Source organism: Strigops habroptila, chromosome 2, assembly GCF_004027225.2.
Source record: "Strigops habroptila isolate Jane chromosome 2, bStrHab1.2.pri, whole genome shotgun sequence".
Classification (NCBI taxonomy): Eukaryota; Metazoa; Chordata; class Aves; order Psittaciformes; family Psittacidae; genus Strigops; species Strigops habroptila.
This window is the reverse complement of record NC_044278.2, coordinates 105,301,738-105,318,111: the sequence shown is the minus strand read 5'-3', so window position 1 is coordinate 105,318,111 and position 16,374 is coordinate 105,301,738. Positions and strand designations below refer to the sequence as shown.

Below are 16,374 nucleotides of genomic sequence, written 5' to 3'. Positions count from 1 at the left end.
TAGATCCAAAGTTTGCAAGAAGAAAGTAAAATATAAAGAATTAAATTCTCCAAAAAATTTAAGGGAAGAAAATATATATATATATATATAAAAACAACCAACCAACCAAAGTTTCATTACTGTGTAACAGCGTAAGAGTTGTTAGGCCCAGTACTTGCAGCCTCCATGAATAAGGTAGAGTGATTCTCCTCCCTCTTCCACAACTCGTATGGGAAAGTCACAAGGCACTCCAAGCTCAGAAACATCAACAACCTATAACCAACAAAATGGTGAAAGGTCCTGGGCTCCATTAGAGAACGAAAAGTAGGGCTTGTACTGGCAGCAAGAGAGGCCCAAGGGGAGCAAATACGCACTCACCAGCATAGATATTCTAAGTCCAACAGCAGTAAGAGCAGACTTGGCTTGTGTTGGGAGCTGTAAAGTTGATTCCTCCATGTTTTTACTCTCTTTCTATTGAGCATGCTCCTCCGCTGCCCCACGTGAGGACCTGACATCTTCTACTGGCTGGGGAGAGGAGGTGGGTTTACTGGAGGGGGGGAGCAGGATAGTATAAAAGAGTCATGTAAGAAACAAAGGGAAACCGCTAGCATTAACTGTGAGCCACAGGGAAGTGGAGTATGAAGGAGACATGAGTTCCTCCTTGCAGAAAATAAAGGAATTGCATGCTTCTAAAAAATGGTGTCCCCTAGCCTGAGCTTTTGGTATGGGAAGAAAACAGAGGCATAGTTCACACTTGTTAAGCATTACATTGGTTTAATACGTTACTTGCTCACCAGAGCAACTAGAAAGTACATTTCTTTTGTAATAGACTATGGTACATTGCTACTATGCTCCTAATGGTTCAGAAAACATAATGCTTTAAAATGATAGTTTTAATAACTTTATCCCTATTCTGCAGAGTTTTATCTAATGGTTTGCATACTGTAATTATAACTAGTGATTATATTAAAATTATGCTACAATTAAGACTATAATTTTAATTACTGCTAGTAGTTCGTGCAGTTTATTTAGGTAGTCTTTCACAGTGCAAATGGTCTGATGCAAATGCTACTAATATTGCTAAAATTCTGATTCTTAAAGAAGCTATCTGCAGAAATCAGAAAGTAAACAGTAGTAAAATGGATATTACAAAATCATGATTCAGCAAAACCAGATGAAATTATATCCTTTAATGGTAAAAATACCTGTTAACAAGATAATTTTGCTGTTGCAAATGTCTTCTAAACCAAAAGTACAATATAAACATTATTCATTATGTATTCATGAGCTTCTTCCATTAATTTTGTTTTCAAATTGTATATAAATTGATTTATTTACTTGCTTTACTGAATACAGACTATAGAGTAAATTGATATTTAGAGCAGGACTACACTGAGTATTTTCTGCCTTTAGAACTGTTCTGACATAGTTTTTTTTTTAAAAATCAATATAACTCTATAAAATATTTTGACCTAATTAATTCCTCATTAAAAACCTAACCCTGAAAACATTCTGAAACCTGTACTTAAAATTGCATCAAGAGTAGTTCTAGAAACTTTATTTTCTAACTTGAATTCTTTTAATGTAATTTATATGTTTATGCACACCAACTCAGAGATCACAAATATAAAATTGATTTTTAAATTTCCTCCAAGAGACAAAAGGTTTCTTTAAATTACTGTTTCTATCTTAGAAAACATTATTAACTTCAACAACTTTATGTTAAAAAGTGCTATAGAGGTGTGTTTTTAAAAGCATATAATGAGCTAATATATAACTACTGTAACACCCATACTGTTCATACACCTGATAACAGAGGAAAGTAATATGCAATATGGCTCTGTTGATGAGATAAATGAGCCTAGAGTATCAAGGCTGTAAGATAAACCAGTCAGCAAAATACTAAAGAGTTGAAGTTTAAATTTTCAAGTATAGGAAGAACATGATCTGAGGCTTTCATTTTTTTAATTGTCTTTAAAAAAAATTTAGTAACCATTAAGTCCAGTTACCTCTCAACTCTTAAATTTTCAACTAAAAAAGGAAGAAAAAAATATTTTGAAAGCTTAACCATTAGGAAGGCTTTAATTTTAAATGTGTTCTGTATTGCTTTCCCTTCAGTAATTTTGAGGTATGCTGACAAGATCTGTTAGTGACTCAGGGACTAGTTAAATGCAGCTTCACTGTTTGTGACAGTTGAGCTAGTGGAAGGCTGACAGCAGAAAATGCTGAAGACCTGGTCAGTCCAGATTTCAATGCTAGAAAACTACTTTTTAAAGATTGTAATGGGAGAATTACTTTTTCAATTCAGAACATTTTCTAAAAACACCAATTCCTGGCTGATCAGGTGAACAGTTCAACTGCCAGAGCAAGGGTAAGGTACACACTAACAGTGATTATAGCAGGCAGTCAGTGGCCAGTAACCCCTGAACCCAAGTTAGTAGGTCCTGGAACAGTTTGTCTGAGTCCTTATTTGCAGTGTTACTGATGGAAAAAACCCAAGATGCACCATGTATTGAAAGGCAAAGTAATTTGTTCTGTTTAAGAGAATAGTTTCATAGTCTCCTTAATGTCCATTTACTGGATCAGACACCTGAGTTCTTGAAAGGTAACTGCAGAAAAACTTGATCAGATCTGCAGTTTGCTTCAACTGCACAAGCATCTAACTTGATGCCAGTCAGGGGACTGAGAAGGTGGGAAAAGAATGGGACTGCTTCATTTAGTGACAGTGCTGGCTTAATCCAACTTCAAGTGATCAGGAATTCAGAGCATACAACATTGCTTGGGCTGTATACTTTTTTTTTTTTTTTTTTTTTGGCAGCTTTGCATTCCAGGTTGCCCTCTGAATTTAGCCAAAACCAGTGAAGACAATAACGTCATATGGGTTTCTCCCTGTAGCATGATCTTGTTAGAAGATGTCTTATAATTACAACCCATGAGTAAGGTCACACATTGCCACAAAGGATCCTGAGACTTTTGGGGTTTGTTAAATCTTCATCCATTAAGGTCTATTTATACTTCCTAGCACCAGAAAACCAAACAAACATACAAACAAAAACCACCTAGAATTTTAGATTGACACAGCCTTTAGAAACAAATAGAGTCTGATTAGACCCTCCTGATGTTGCGAGGATGTCAGAAGTAGTAGCTGGACTGAGGAGCTACTCAGTCTAAGGAGCCTAAGGAGCCTAGGCCAGGGAGTCTTCCTAAGCTCCTGGCCCCTGGTACACACTCCAGCAGCGTGGGCAACGTCTAGCATTGCCAGGGGCTGGACCAGGCGCTGGAGTTGACTGTGTCTGGCATCAAAATAGCCCATTATAGTGTTAGCTAGTTATCATTCTCCTAAACAACTCCCAGTATGGTCAGGGACTACTTCTAACAGCTGATTTGAACATATACACCCAAGTTTGGAGGGTAAGAAAGTCTGAGTATGGCAAGATTACAGTGGTGCCTCGGCACCATTTCATTTACAAGATAGATGCACTGTCTCCTTATCATAGCGCCCTCTTTCCACTGCTGTAGATAACTGGGATGAAACATCAGAATATGCTAAGCACGAGTATGCCCAAGTCGGCAACATGGACAAGCTGGGCAGCAGAGCTAGGGCTCTTGTCACAGAATATACCTCCTGCTCAGGTACATATGAATGTGTCTGGGGACAATCAGATAAATCTAAAAACCTTAGGCTCAATTATATGTGAGGAGTTGCAGGCAGAAAAGGGGGGCTAGAAATGTATATATATTTCTTATGCTGAAGTTCATCAAGTAATTCACCTGCAATTTTTTCCCACCATAAGTCTGTTATTCTGCAAAATACTTGCACTCCAGAAATGTCAGGTATAAAGATTCTCATGTCCTAAGTCTCAAGTCTAAAGTTTCTGTGTGAAAGTGGTTCATGCATGGAACGTGAACAGGTTAATGCAAGAAGTGATAATGTCTTAATACTTCTTTATGTTATCTTTGTTTCTCTGGTTGGGAACCAGAATAGAAAGACCTTTCACTCATATCCTCTGCGCCTTATCTCTTCAGAAAGGACTTTGAGGCTAAAACAGAAGGTCCTGATATTGCGTAACGCTCACAAACCCTGAGCATAATGCTGTTCTGATTGACTCTGCACTATATATTGTCTTTACAGCTTTCTTATGCCATTAGTATAATGCAATAGGGGTAGGTTACAATTGTCTTGTAAAATACTTTCTCTCCCCAAAATGCCGTAGGCATGTTCAGAGATCCCTCCTTGAATCTGTTTCTCATTTAGGCATGGGAAACCTTCCCCGAAGTGTAGTGATTTTCTGTGGGCAAATCAGCTGACACTTGTCAGGGATTCCAAAATACCAACTTAAAGAATGTAACAGAAATGGTTGTAGGAATCATCTTTTTCTATGACATTAGGGCCTTTAGAGACTATGGCATATGGTAAGCTTTACTGACCTTTTTTTGTTGAGCTTTTCCGCTTCAAGAGTGGATTTCTCAGCTCAGTGGAGAAAATGGTGCGGCTGAGCACCCCAGAAGTGAGTGGTGGCTGTGACGAGGTTCTCTGCCCGGAGGCGCCAGCTCCTGCCCGAGAGCTGTGCCTATAGTGGAGCCCTACTGCGCTCCACAGGGCACATGCCAGCTATAGTCTGGAGCTTGAGAAACATGCTCTGAGGTACATTCAGTTATGGGACATGTGCTCGAGCACAAGGTTTGACAGCTATGCAAGAAGCCATTTACGTTATGACAGTAGATTTGCTTTTCTCTCATGATAGCAAATCTATAGCCTAAAATACCAATTTTCACCATAAAATGTCAGCAGGTTGGCTTTACTCTTGGGAAGACATTTAAACTAGGAAGGAAGAGATGTCCTGAGCTCCCTTTGAGCCTGAATTATTCTATGATTCTATAATCCTAAATTCCCCATTATGGAGGTCTAGAATTTCCCCCCTATTTTGAATTTTAATTACTCTCTATTTAATGTTTCAGAAACACCAACTCATTTATCCTAGTAATTTTCCCTTTAGAGTCAGTAAATATCCACATCACAGACTTTTATTTGCACACAGCAAAGCAATGCCTAGCAGACAAGAGATCTTTTTTCCATTTATGTTTTCCTTGTCCTGTTGACTAAAGGTAGGCAGCCTGATGAGTCTACCATCCTTCACCGTTCCTTTTCCAGATGAGGAAAGCATAGGGGGAAACAAAATTTGTTTGCATATATGATACCACTTTTATTCCTTATCACAAGGGCTCCCATCTTGGAAACATTCATAAGCTAACTCAGGAAATTAAGCGTATGTTTAAATGTTTGCAGGATCAATGCAAAGTTAGTCATAGAACAAGCAAGAAGTCACAGTTCACATTTAGCTCTAGCTCAGTGATCAACACTAATCCATTTGAACAAAACTGTTCACGAGAGTTCAGAGCAGCAGTGTCCCATACAAAAGATGGTCATGGAAATTTTTGGATTTGTGGGGATTCCTCCCTGCAGTTATGCATTTTGGAAGGCAGAATTTTCTTCCTCCTTAATTGCAGAAACGAGATGAGGGTCGCCTTTCTTTTTTAACCCCAAGACTAAGCACGCCAAGCCGATCCTGGCAGGAGGCAGAGGGGCGGCAAGGAGCCCAGGCCGCCGAGTAGATCAGTTTCGAAGCAGCACCGGCTCTTCTCTCCCTCCCGCCCCGCTCTTATACCTCCATCTTCCACGGGAGCGGCCCCCCACAGCATGCGACGCCCACACGGCGCAGAGGCTTCAGCGGCCGCTCTGCGCATGCGCCAGCCCCGCAGGCACCCTCAGCCCCGGCCCTGTGCTGCGCCGTGCTCCGCTGCCTATGACCGCCCAGGCGCGGTGCGTTATGGGACCGCGTCCGCCAGTGTCCCCCTAGCAACGCGGCCCGGCCGGGCCCGGCGGCCTCCCGCGGCGCTGGGGGAGCAGGCCGCGTGCGCCGTGTTCGGGCTGCGATGTTGGCACTGGGGTGTTGGCACCGTCGCGTTGGTACCGTTGCATTGGTCCGCTGAGCATCTCGCCGCCCCTCCGCCGCCCTCCAGAAGGCGGAGCCGCTGTGGGGCATATCGCCGCCGGCCACCGCTTCCAGCGCTGACTGAGGAAACCCGCGTAAGGGAGTGGTTCGGCTTCGGTCCGCGGTGTTACTGCGTAAGCTCAGAGCAGGCCCCGCTGCAGCGGAACCGGCCCGCGGTGGGGTGCGCTGCGCTTCGTCCTGGCTAAGGCTCACCTGCTACAGGGCATGCGTTTCGTATTCTAGATGAAACCAAATGTTGTCTTCTTAAGATTTTAATGAAAATGGGTAGCCAGGCAAAGAGAGACCTCCTTAGTGTCCTCAATGGGGGAAAGACCACAGTGGATGCAGCTGTGTCAGTCTAATATGTAGCACACTAAAGTATTTGTGAAGAAAGACATTGGAACCCATGCTCCTTGATTTCTAGTTCTTAAAAACCATTTGAATGGAAATGGGAAAATTATATGAAGAGTGTTGTGTATAGAGAATAGCTGTGGCTGTGCTGATGTAAGGGCACAGGTGAAGGAAGGAAGGAATATCTAAAGCTGGAAGAGATGTCTTTCATTAGGCTGACAACTATGGTTTGGCCTAACAAAAAAGGCAAACTTTAGGATATGAAAGAATTATGTTAAATCTGAATGATCTGAGAATGTAAAGATACCATTCTAAAAGTAATAGTTATTTGTTGTAATTCAGTTTTAATGATAAATATCTTTAAGACAATTTTTGTGACAGTGGTATAAATACCTAACAAAATATAATTGTATGAAACGGTGCCATTTAATACTATGTATAGGTAAACCCTAGTTTTTATGACTAATTATAGCTTATTTTTAATTTCAATGACAGCAATTAGAAATTGAAATGCAATTTCTACTCTTGAACTTGCAAACCTCATTACTATTTATATTTCAAATTTTAAAAGATGTATGTAAAACCACTGAGAGAATACTTGGCATGTTAAATGTTTCACAGAAAAATGATGCAAAATGTGCATCTGGCTCCTGATGCTGATGAAGATGATCTCTATTCTGGCTACAATGATTATAATCCTACGTTTGACACAGAGGTAAAACTATTTGCTGTTTTCCACCTTTCCCATACATAAATCCTTCTAAGTACAAGATAAGAACATGTGGGTACAGTAATGTAGAAGTGTCCTAACTGCTTTGAAGTGAAATTTTCTTTGTTTAGCAAGAAATCTGTAAAGCTTCACAAGTTTTGAATAGTTACTTCATTGATAGTTTTCCATTCCAGCAAAATACCTGTGTATATCTCATAGCAGATCTAACATGCTGTAATGGTTAGAATTTATGAAGTATAAAATCCTAGTTATTTGAAGGCCATATTCACATTCAGATACATTCGATATGATGTTTCCCAGACAGAGTGCAGCAGCAAGTTTTCTGACAAGAGGCTACTTACTGGTCAGAAGGTCATTGGTCTCTTACTGTCCTGCTGCTGAAGGAGGTGGCAGTAGAGCAGAGTCCTGCAGGTCTCTGTGCAGTCAGTAGAGCATCTGGGATGACTTAATGTAACCCTGCAGACCATTTTCTTGTAACTGCTGGTGTAATGGATTTGGAACATCAGGGCAGGTCATTCAGACCAAATCCACTACCCTGCTCAAAGCAGGGCCAGTGTGGCAAGACTTGGCATCTTGTATGAAATCCCAGTGCCAGATTCAGCGTGACCTGAGAAATGACTTCTCTTAATGTATGGCATGACAGACATTAATGTTAAAATTTAGAAATAGTGCTAATAGTAAGCTTTTGGATGGAAATAAGATATGTTACATTTCATCACTTAAGCTCTGCTGCTTCAGTGTGTTTTTATTTTTCAGAGAATAATGAGGTTTTATTTATTCAATGGTCCATTCAATGAGGACCATTTATTCAATGGTCAGTAAAACCTGTCTCAGTTATTTTCAGGTCAAGTATTTTTGGAAGAATAATTGGTTTTTTTATTTGCTTTCAGTAATTCTAAGACTCTGGAATTGTGGCTTTGGGCATTGGGAGTTTTAAAAGGGTGGATGTTTTTCTTTTCTAGGATTTAGAAAATGATGTAGCTTTTCAACAGGTGGCAAGAACGAGTCATGGTAGAAGACCCCCTGTAAGTACCTTTTAAAATACATTGCTAGAGAGAAGGCCCTCTTTTTGACACTGATACAAACTTATTTTGGGAATCTCTTAACTTTTTTTGTCTACTACTAACATGAAAGTACAGACTTTAGTTATTTATATGAAAAATAAGTAAAAAATTAGCAGAGCATAAGTTCCATTAAGTTCTGGGGGTAAACTAGAGCAAACAAGGAACTTTGGTTGAAAATATGTATTCTCATTTGATAAAATGAGATAAAACTTTGTTAAAAAGCAAAGCGATATATTCTGAAAGGACTTTGTTTAGTATTCCATATATAGAATTACTGGCTCTGACATACAATTACAAGGCTGAGATGCATACTAGACAGGGGGATTTAGAAAACCATGTGTAATTATTCTGATATTTTTTCCTTCGTATAAGTTACATTATTTTTTATTTTCATTTAATATTACATCAGTTCTCAAAACTAAATATAAAGTTGGCACATGTACTTTAGAAGTATGTGCTGTATGTCTAAAGAAGAGCTGGAACTGTCTGATAAATATTACTTCTTCGCCAGAATAATCTGTTGGTACAATGAAAATCCTTTCTATAGCAATTGAAGCATTATTTCTATGAATTCACTGTAGAAACTATATAGAAAGACTAATAATGAGACTAATAATTAATATATGGTTGTTGATTGGTGGGGTTTTTTTGGTTGGTTGGTTTTTTTTCCCTACCCAGGGGACAGCCAAAATTCCTGGTACACCAGCTTCAAGACCTTTAGCTACTGGATTTGGGGTAGGTTTTTGTTCTGTTGTATTCTTAATGAAAATGAGGTATTTACCAAAAAATGCCTTGCACAAATTGAGCTCTTTTTATATAAATATTTACTTGCAGTGAACTACATGTATTCATTAATTTTAATTCATTTGCAACTTTGCAACTTGCTCAAGACATGGTCACTGATTTTTCTTTTTCTCCCAAACTATACTGCAAATCAACTTCTGTACTGCATAAGGCAGTAGATTCCAAGATACTGAACCGATTTTCTTGCAGGAAAGTTGGCTGGAAGTTAAGGTGAAAGTAAGTCTTAAAAAATATGGGCTTTGAAGTCACCTCTAGTTTAATCAGGAAAAGTTGGTAATATTCTTTGGTATACTTAATCTATTGTAACTCTTAAATAACTAACACTTTAACCTGGTTTGTTGTGGAAACAGAAGTTCTGCGCTAGTGATATATCCACTGTCCCCTTATCCCAATAGATTTTAAACCTGTTAGCCTGTCTCAGTCAAGTTTGAAAAGACAGTCCTCTTAGATATAAAGTTCTTTTAAGTTTTATGACAAGAAGGGACATTACATTGCTTTAGATCTCTTATTCAAGTTAGCTGGGTAACAACTTCAAAAACACCTGAATTCTGTTATGTCACTGAAATACAGCCTTTACTCTGAACCTTCTGTTACCTCCTCTGGGTATATTCCTTTTGGGTCTGCTTTTTTTAGCAGTTGTATTTGCAGATGTCTAGTGCAGTAACACACTGTAAAAGGAAGAGCTATTTTCTTAAAGGAGTGCACAAAAAGGCATGTCCTGAGGATAATAAAGGTTGAGATTATCTGCAGTAGTAGAGCCGCAAACCTCCAAAGCATCATCCACTCCACAGTGCTGCCTGTTTCACTCTGCAGATTTGCTTCTCCTGTGCTACCGTCCTTGTTAATACAGATTCAGCCTTAGCAGAAAAAACAAAACCCAGTCATGATGTGTGATGGATAGTGGGTAAAATAGTGAATCATGGCCCTCTGAGTGGGAATTAGGGGAATACTTTTTCATGACCTGAAACCCTTTATTTTTGTCTGTTTGTATTGTATATTTGTAGCAATCTTTAGCACTTACCACTAAGTATTTCATGTTTATTTCTTTATGATTTTAACACAACTACAGAAGGACAGTATGTGGCATGTCAGCTATTGGAAAAAGATATCCATTGGCAATTTCAAAGTATATCTGTATTTACTGTAAAATAAATCTGTGTGAAACTATGACTTAAAGTCTGTCCTAGTATTAATATCTTATAAAATGTACTGAGAATCTTACCGATATATTTTGTATAAATTACTTGTTAAATTTAAAGATAGTAATTTCAATAATTTAATAACCAAAGTACTGCTGCCTCAGATAAATTTCTGTATAAATTTTTTAAAAAGGCCTGATAGAAATATCCAGACACATAAAAAACAATATTGTGAATTTGTGCTAACAGAAGTGTTCAACATCTTTAAGTCTGCCAGGCACTGGCAGTATATTGCATGTGAATAACATAAATGAGAACTTTGCTATGGACTTACGTGAGAGTTAAATCAACTTTTAAAACTCAATATTGCGAAGACCATACATAACCTTTACAGCCTTCTAATGCTTTGTGAATGCTAGTTTCAAACAATTTACTTATTTTTATAGTCAAAGGCAACCTTAACTTCGTCTATGGGAAGACCAATGACAGGAGCTATACAGGTAAAAAGTTTCAATATTTACATTTTATATTGATTTGGAACAGTGAAGTTTTCTGTTAAATGTTTGGGTTTAATACAGGTATTAAAAAGTTTATTGAAATAATACCGATTATTACACTGTTGAATTAGTCCTTTTTCTTACTGTCAGAAAACATGAGGTTTGCGATGACTATTTTATTTGAGAACAGGGTTGGAAGCAATACCAGTGTGGTGTTTTTAACATTTATTGATATGCAATTAATATTTTTTTCATTGAAATAGGAAAGAGGTACATTCTGGTTTTCATGTTTTTCTTATGTACTCTAGTACTATAGTAAGAATCTGCTGCAATTTACTATACTCTAGTAAGAGTCTGCTGCAATTTACCAATGACTTTCCCACCAACACCCTTAAGTATATTGACTTAATGTTAAATATATCTATAGTCACTATATTCTTTTGTGTCAGCCCAAGGAAACAGGAATTATCAGGGAGAATCAAGAGTAGAGCTACTCCCTGAAGGAAGGCAAGCCAGGAACCTAGGGGGAAATTGCATAGCCAACAGGGGCCCCACCAGGCGGGACCCAGTTCCACAACACTTGAGCAAGGCAAGTAGGGTCCACCCAGGAATGGTGGCTATGTCCAACCAAAAGTCCAGAACGTAATGCAATAGCATGGTGATGAAACAGGTCCAAGGTCAAGACAAAAAGTGCATAGACCAGGGTTAGGACCAATGATCACTGGCCAGATCCACAGTGACAAGGCAAGGCTAAGGTCAGTCCAGGAGGTCAGGTTGAAATCTGGATCAAGGGACTCTCTGGCCACTCATAGGAGTGGCTGATACAGAAACAAGTAGCCTTCCAGCAAAACTCAGGCAGGGGCTGAGGGGTCAGGGTTGAGATTAGGTAAGCTCCTGAACCTATGGGTCTGGTGTGTGGCTGGAGGCCCCCTGTGAGTCTGGTCCAGGCCATTAAGGTCTTAATTAGTGCACTCAGTGTCCTGACAGGTAAGCTTAATAAACTAGCATGGAGTGGGGTCAGACATTGTGTTGGAAAGCATTGTCTGGTAGTAAGTTACAAATACCAAAAGCTGTGGTTGGTTTGTGTCTCTTGGTTTAGATCAAGTAAAACATTCTGATCCATAATCTCATGGGATTCTCTTTATTCTTAATAAAAATGAAAAAAGCAACTGAGTTCTGAAACTGTGTGGCAGTAAGCTAGAGTACATGACAGATCTCAAAAGCAACAGTTCTTAAGAATGTTCTAAAAATTAAAGATGTTTGAAATTAAGTATTCTAAATAAATATAAAATTGACACAAAGTAATAAGTGTTCCCTTGTTACAGTTTCCCAATAGCTTTTACTCCTCTACATTGCAGACAGTTATGAGGTATAATATTTGAGAAATAAAAACATTTTAAAAATATTCAGTTTACTGAGGTGGTGGCAACTGATTTTTGTATTTAAAGGTTTTGTAATATGTAACTGATGTCTCCACTGTCCACAATCTATTTTTTAGGAGGATTATTTTAATATGTTTTCCTCTTTATTTAAGGATGGGGTTGCTCGACCAATGACAGCAGTGCGTGCCGCAGGTTACACTAAGGCAGCTATGAGAGGTATGGTTTGTAGAAATCACCAGCTGCCAGAGGGAGATGTTATTTTACAGTTTTCAGTACTCTTTTAATTTTGCAGGTTCTCCATTTGATCCTCTTGGCCAAAGAAGAGGTCCCGCTCCACCTCTGGAAGCAAAAAATGTAGACAGGTTTGTTCAGTTTTGCATTAAATTATTTCAGAGCATTAACAGCAACAAAAAATCAACTACGGGTAGAGACAGGGTTTCACATCCATGTTTTCACATCCATTCACATCCAGACAGTTACGAAACTTCAAGGAGCCATACTCTTAACTTGGTGGAACAATGCCACAAACATTTATGCATGTGGTTAGCTGACTCAGTGGCACTGACTTTCAGGAATGTCCGATTTCAGTGATTTCTGGATCTGATTTTAGCTGAGCAGCCTGGACATAGTTGTTGCCACACAGTTGCTGTGATACTTACATGGAATTGCAGAGGATCATGGAAAAGTATATGAACACCATGATTTTTGCAGCTCTCTAGGAATACCTTGGGAGAATTTACATGCTGTTTCTCCTGTTTCTCTCTAACCTTAGCACTTGAGGTAAAACTTGCAGACTTGGTGCCAATGCAAATGTTCCGAGTGCACTCAGAACAAGTCATGGAGCTTTGCAGTACAAGAGTTATACTCCTCAAATATGGCTATATAGGAACAGGGAATCCTACTGAAATGTTTGGTTATTTAACTGAGAAAAAATTCCAGATAAATAACAACTTCTTAATAAAATCTCCATTTGCAAGTTATACTTTAAAGTTATCTATGCAAATAAAAATTCGATGAATTGCTCTTTATACAGTATTTCATTTCACTAAGTGTTGGATTTGAAAGGCTTACCAGCCCATCTGTCATTACTTCTGAACAAATTGGGTCAATGGAATTTGCTTGTCTGTGTTATTCTCATCAGAGGATTTATTTTTTCTTGCGCCTCTGTTCTCAGATTAAAAGTGTGAATGTAGTATCTTGGAGGATCTTCTCTGGGCATAATTTCACATGATATTTTCTTTGATGGGAGGACCGGTTAGCTGTGTCATGTGAGACCTCACTGTGTTATTTTGAGAATATTCTGTGTAAAAGCTTAGTGTTTGCAGTTACATTACTGGTGTTAATCCTTTTATTGTTGTTTTGATTTTAGTGCAGAAGAGAAGATTAGGCAGTTGGAAAAAAAAGTGAATGAACTGGTTGAAGAAAGCTGCATTGCCAACAGCTGTGGAGACTTGAAATTGGTAATTTTTGTGTGGGCGTGGGGTGTTGGTTTTACATTTATGTGCACTTTCTATGATTAAAACAACTAAAATAATCTTCTAGGGTCACCATAATCTAATGATTATGGTGTATATAGGTGTGACTATACTTCTCTAACATTACGCAGCTAAGCAGACTTAGACAACCATATGTCTGCTTATTGCTAATCGACACCTTGCTCTGGGTTATAGTGCTACTTTTCAGGCATTGGGTACAGTCTGTGCATCTAAAGAAAATGGACAGGAGTGTATTGTTTTCATACTTGTTTTGGGTTGATTCAAGGCATTGCTTATATCCTAGTGTTTTGTTTAAGGCTCTGGAAAAAGCAAGAGAGGCTGGGAGGAAGGAAAGAGTGTTGGTGAGACAACGTGAACAAATTGCTTCTCCAGAAAACTTAGACCTCACTTACTCAGTAAGTGCTTACAAATCTTCAGTGAGTGGCAGGTGTTGGTAAAAAAGTCTCCTGAAGAGACGTTTCAGTGTTTGCTGAGTGTGTGTTTGCTGTAATGCTCCTGCCAGCATAGCAGGTGAGATACAGTTTAAATTTGGGGGTGGAAGAAGTTTATGAGGATAAAGTGAATGACTTATTGAAGTTAAAAAGTTATCATTGAATTGCAAAGATCCATTTAGATCATCAAGTCTATGCCTGTGCAATCTCAAGTACCAGAGAAACCATGTAGTCAACATTAAGGGAAGAAGGATGCCCATGAATATCTGTTCCCGCTATCTACTCCCATGCAAAACATGTATACCAAAATATAACAGATGTAAAACCTGTACTTCAAAAATATACAGTCTAGAAAATGTAACATGGCAAGGGAAGAAGACAGGAAAGATCAGACACTGCATTTAACTTGAACCATAAAGTGGCAGAGAATATATTACATGAAATAGGATATAGTAACATTCTTAAATCCTGAATCTTAAAGCAGGTATCTAGATCTACATCCTGGTTTTCAAATTAGTAGTAGACATTTTTAAGAAAAGAATACAACATACATAAAACTACTTAGGGAGAATTTAAAGTTGTACTGCAGGTAGTGCTCTAGAGACAATTGTTAATAATAAATGCATAGAATTAGGCAGACATAGTAATTTATGGTGAGGGTCAGAGTAAAGCTGGGGAAAAAATGCAGAGATATTTTACCAGACACAAACAGAACTTCTGATTTGAAACAGCAGTTTGGAAAAATTCTCTCTTCATAAGCTGAGTGACCACAGATAGTAGGACCATTTTCCACATGTTTGGAGTCATAAATTACACACAATCCCTGAGAATTACCTTGTATGAATGTTTTCTAATAATTTCGCATTATAACATTGTGTCTACTTAGGTCTAAGGCCCGCTTAGCATGACTTTCAATAGGAGTTATTTAAGTACAAAATTAAAATAATTACTTAAAATAAATGGATTTGAAATTTGTTTTCTCAATGTCAATGTACAAGAACAAAGGAGCATTAAAGATGGGAAGCTTAAAACTGGTAAAAGCAATACTTTTACCAAGGTAAAATTAATTTGAAATTATCTATTATGAATTCATGCTTATTACTGTTGAGAGAACAACACATTTTCTTGTACCTATAATTGCATTTTTCGGTAGGTTCTTTTAAATCTGGCCTGTCAGTATGCTGCAAATGGAATGTATGCGGAAGCACTGAATAGTTACCAAGTTATAGTGAAGAATAAGTTGTTCACCAGTGGAGGTAGGTTACATTCTAAAGTGGATTAAAACTGGTAGTCAGACATTCAACATGAGGACTTCTATCTGCATGGTGTTGACTCACAGACATCTTAGCTCTCATATCTACCAGTCAGAGTGGATGACAGACACTCATGATCTCTGACTTGGTATGATTTAATGTGGTTTGGCTCTTAAAGTCATGAAGCCTTTCCTTTCCATAGGCTAAGCTAAACATAAAGCCACATACATAATTTTCTCACACCACACACACTATGTTGTCTGCTCAGATACTATTTTTTTTCTCTTTTGACTCAGCGTTTCCCTTCTGAAAGCTTCTTTTAGTACTTTGCACATCTTTGAGACTCCTACAGTACAGTTTTCGCAGAGATGCTTATTTGCAGCTGTCTTGCTGGAGAGCACTATAAATAATTTCTACCACATCCTTTAATTCACAGTCAAAATCAGAATACAATTCTTTTCCAGGTTTCATTACTATGTCTCCCTTGGGGTGAAAATTCACAAGAGGTTGTTCTGTGCAGTGCTTCTTTAAAGGGGCACTGGTATTTGTTAAGAACAAATTTGTTGAGTTCTGTTCTGTCACTTTGAAACAATGTAAAGATGCTGTAATTATGTTTTAAAAGACTGTAACTCATTGATTTCTTTCGATAGGTAGACTGAAGGTCAATATGGGAAATATATATTTAAAACAACGGAACTATTCCAAAGCTATCAAATTCTACCGTATGGCTCTAGATCAGATTCCTAGTGTCCACAAAGAGATGAGGTGAGTTACCGCTAGTAGGCATGATTCTGAGTACAAGTTTTGGATACAGTATGATTCGATAGTTAAAAATATAACCTAATCCTGATTTCTTTACTTAGGATTAAAATAATGGAAAATATTGGAGTTGCGTTTATTAAAACTGGCCAATACACTGATGCCATTTCTTCATTTGAACTTATAATGAGCATGTCCCCAAACCTAAAGACAGGCTTCAACTTGATCCTGTGTTATTTTGCTATTGGAAACTGTGAGCAAATGAAAAAAGCCTTCCAAAAATTGATTGCAGTTCCCTGTGAAGTGGATTACGATGACAAATACGTTTCACCAAATGTAAGTTTGAACAAAATGAACTATGTATGTTTGAACCAAACAAACTGTGTCTTTATATGGTAAATCGTGAGGAAGAGAGAGAGACATTGAATGCTTGGACTGTACTGAATATGAAAATTGATGTGTATGTATCTAAAATAACATTTTTTTTTACGGGCAT

At 38.2% G+C, this 16,374-nt stretch overlaps 2 protein-coding genes across 4 annotated transcripts in view; one reads left to right on the top strand and one right to left on the bottom strand.

Annotated features, from left to right (window-relative positions):
* The window catches only part of CRYL1 (crystallin lambda 1), a 59,888-nt gene extending 59,422 nt beyond the window's left edge, over positions 1-466 (bottom strand). Inside the window, exons 1-2 of one of the 2 annotated variants that reach the window (XM_030477933.1) lie at positions 358-466; positions 103-252 (exon numbers count right to left, since the gene is read on the bottom strand). The gene's annotated coding sequence lies outside the window, so the exon portion shown is untranslated. The remainder of the gene's footprint in view (positions 1-102; positions 253-357) is intronic. The other variant, XM_030477932.1, reaches the window with a different exon arrangement.
* A 5,281-nt stretch (positions 467-5,747) lies between these two features.
* IFT88 (intraflagellar transport 88) overlaps positions 5,748-16,374 on the top strand; it is a 44,880-nt gene continuing 34,253 nt past the window's right edge. The window contains exons 1-12 of one of the 2 annotated variants that reach the window (XM_030477928.1): positions 5,748-6,067; positions 6,945-7,038; positions 8,016-8,078; positions 8,796-8,852; positions 10,507-10,560; positions 12,092-12,155; positions 12,232-12,301; positions 13,309-13,399; positions 13,732-13,830; positions 15,020-15,122; positions 15,770-15,884; positions 15,983-16,214. In XM_030477928.1, the coding sequence (XP_030333788.1) occupies positions 6,949-7,038; positions 8,016-8,078; positions 8,796-8,852; positions 10,507-10,560; positions 12,092-12,155; positions 12,232-12,301; positions 13,309-13,399; positions 13,732-13,830; positions 15,020-15,122; positions 15,770-15,884; positions 15,983-16,214 (1,038 nt within the window). In that variant the 5' untranslated portion in view covers positions 5,748-6,067; positions 6,945-6,948. Of the gene's footprint in view, positions 6,107-6,944; positions 7,039-8,015; positions 8,079-8,795; positions 8,853-10,506; positions 10,561-12,091; positions 12,156-12,231; positions 12,302-13,308; positions 13,400-13,731; positions 13,831-15,019; positions 15,123-15,769; positions 15,885-15,982; positions 16,215-16,374 lie in introns of both variants that reach the window. The other variant, XM_030477929.1, reaches the window with a different exon arrangement.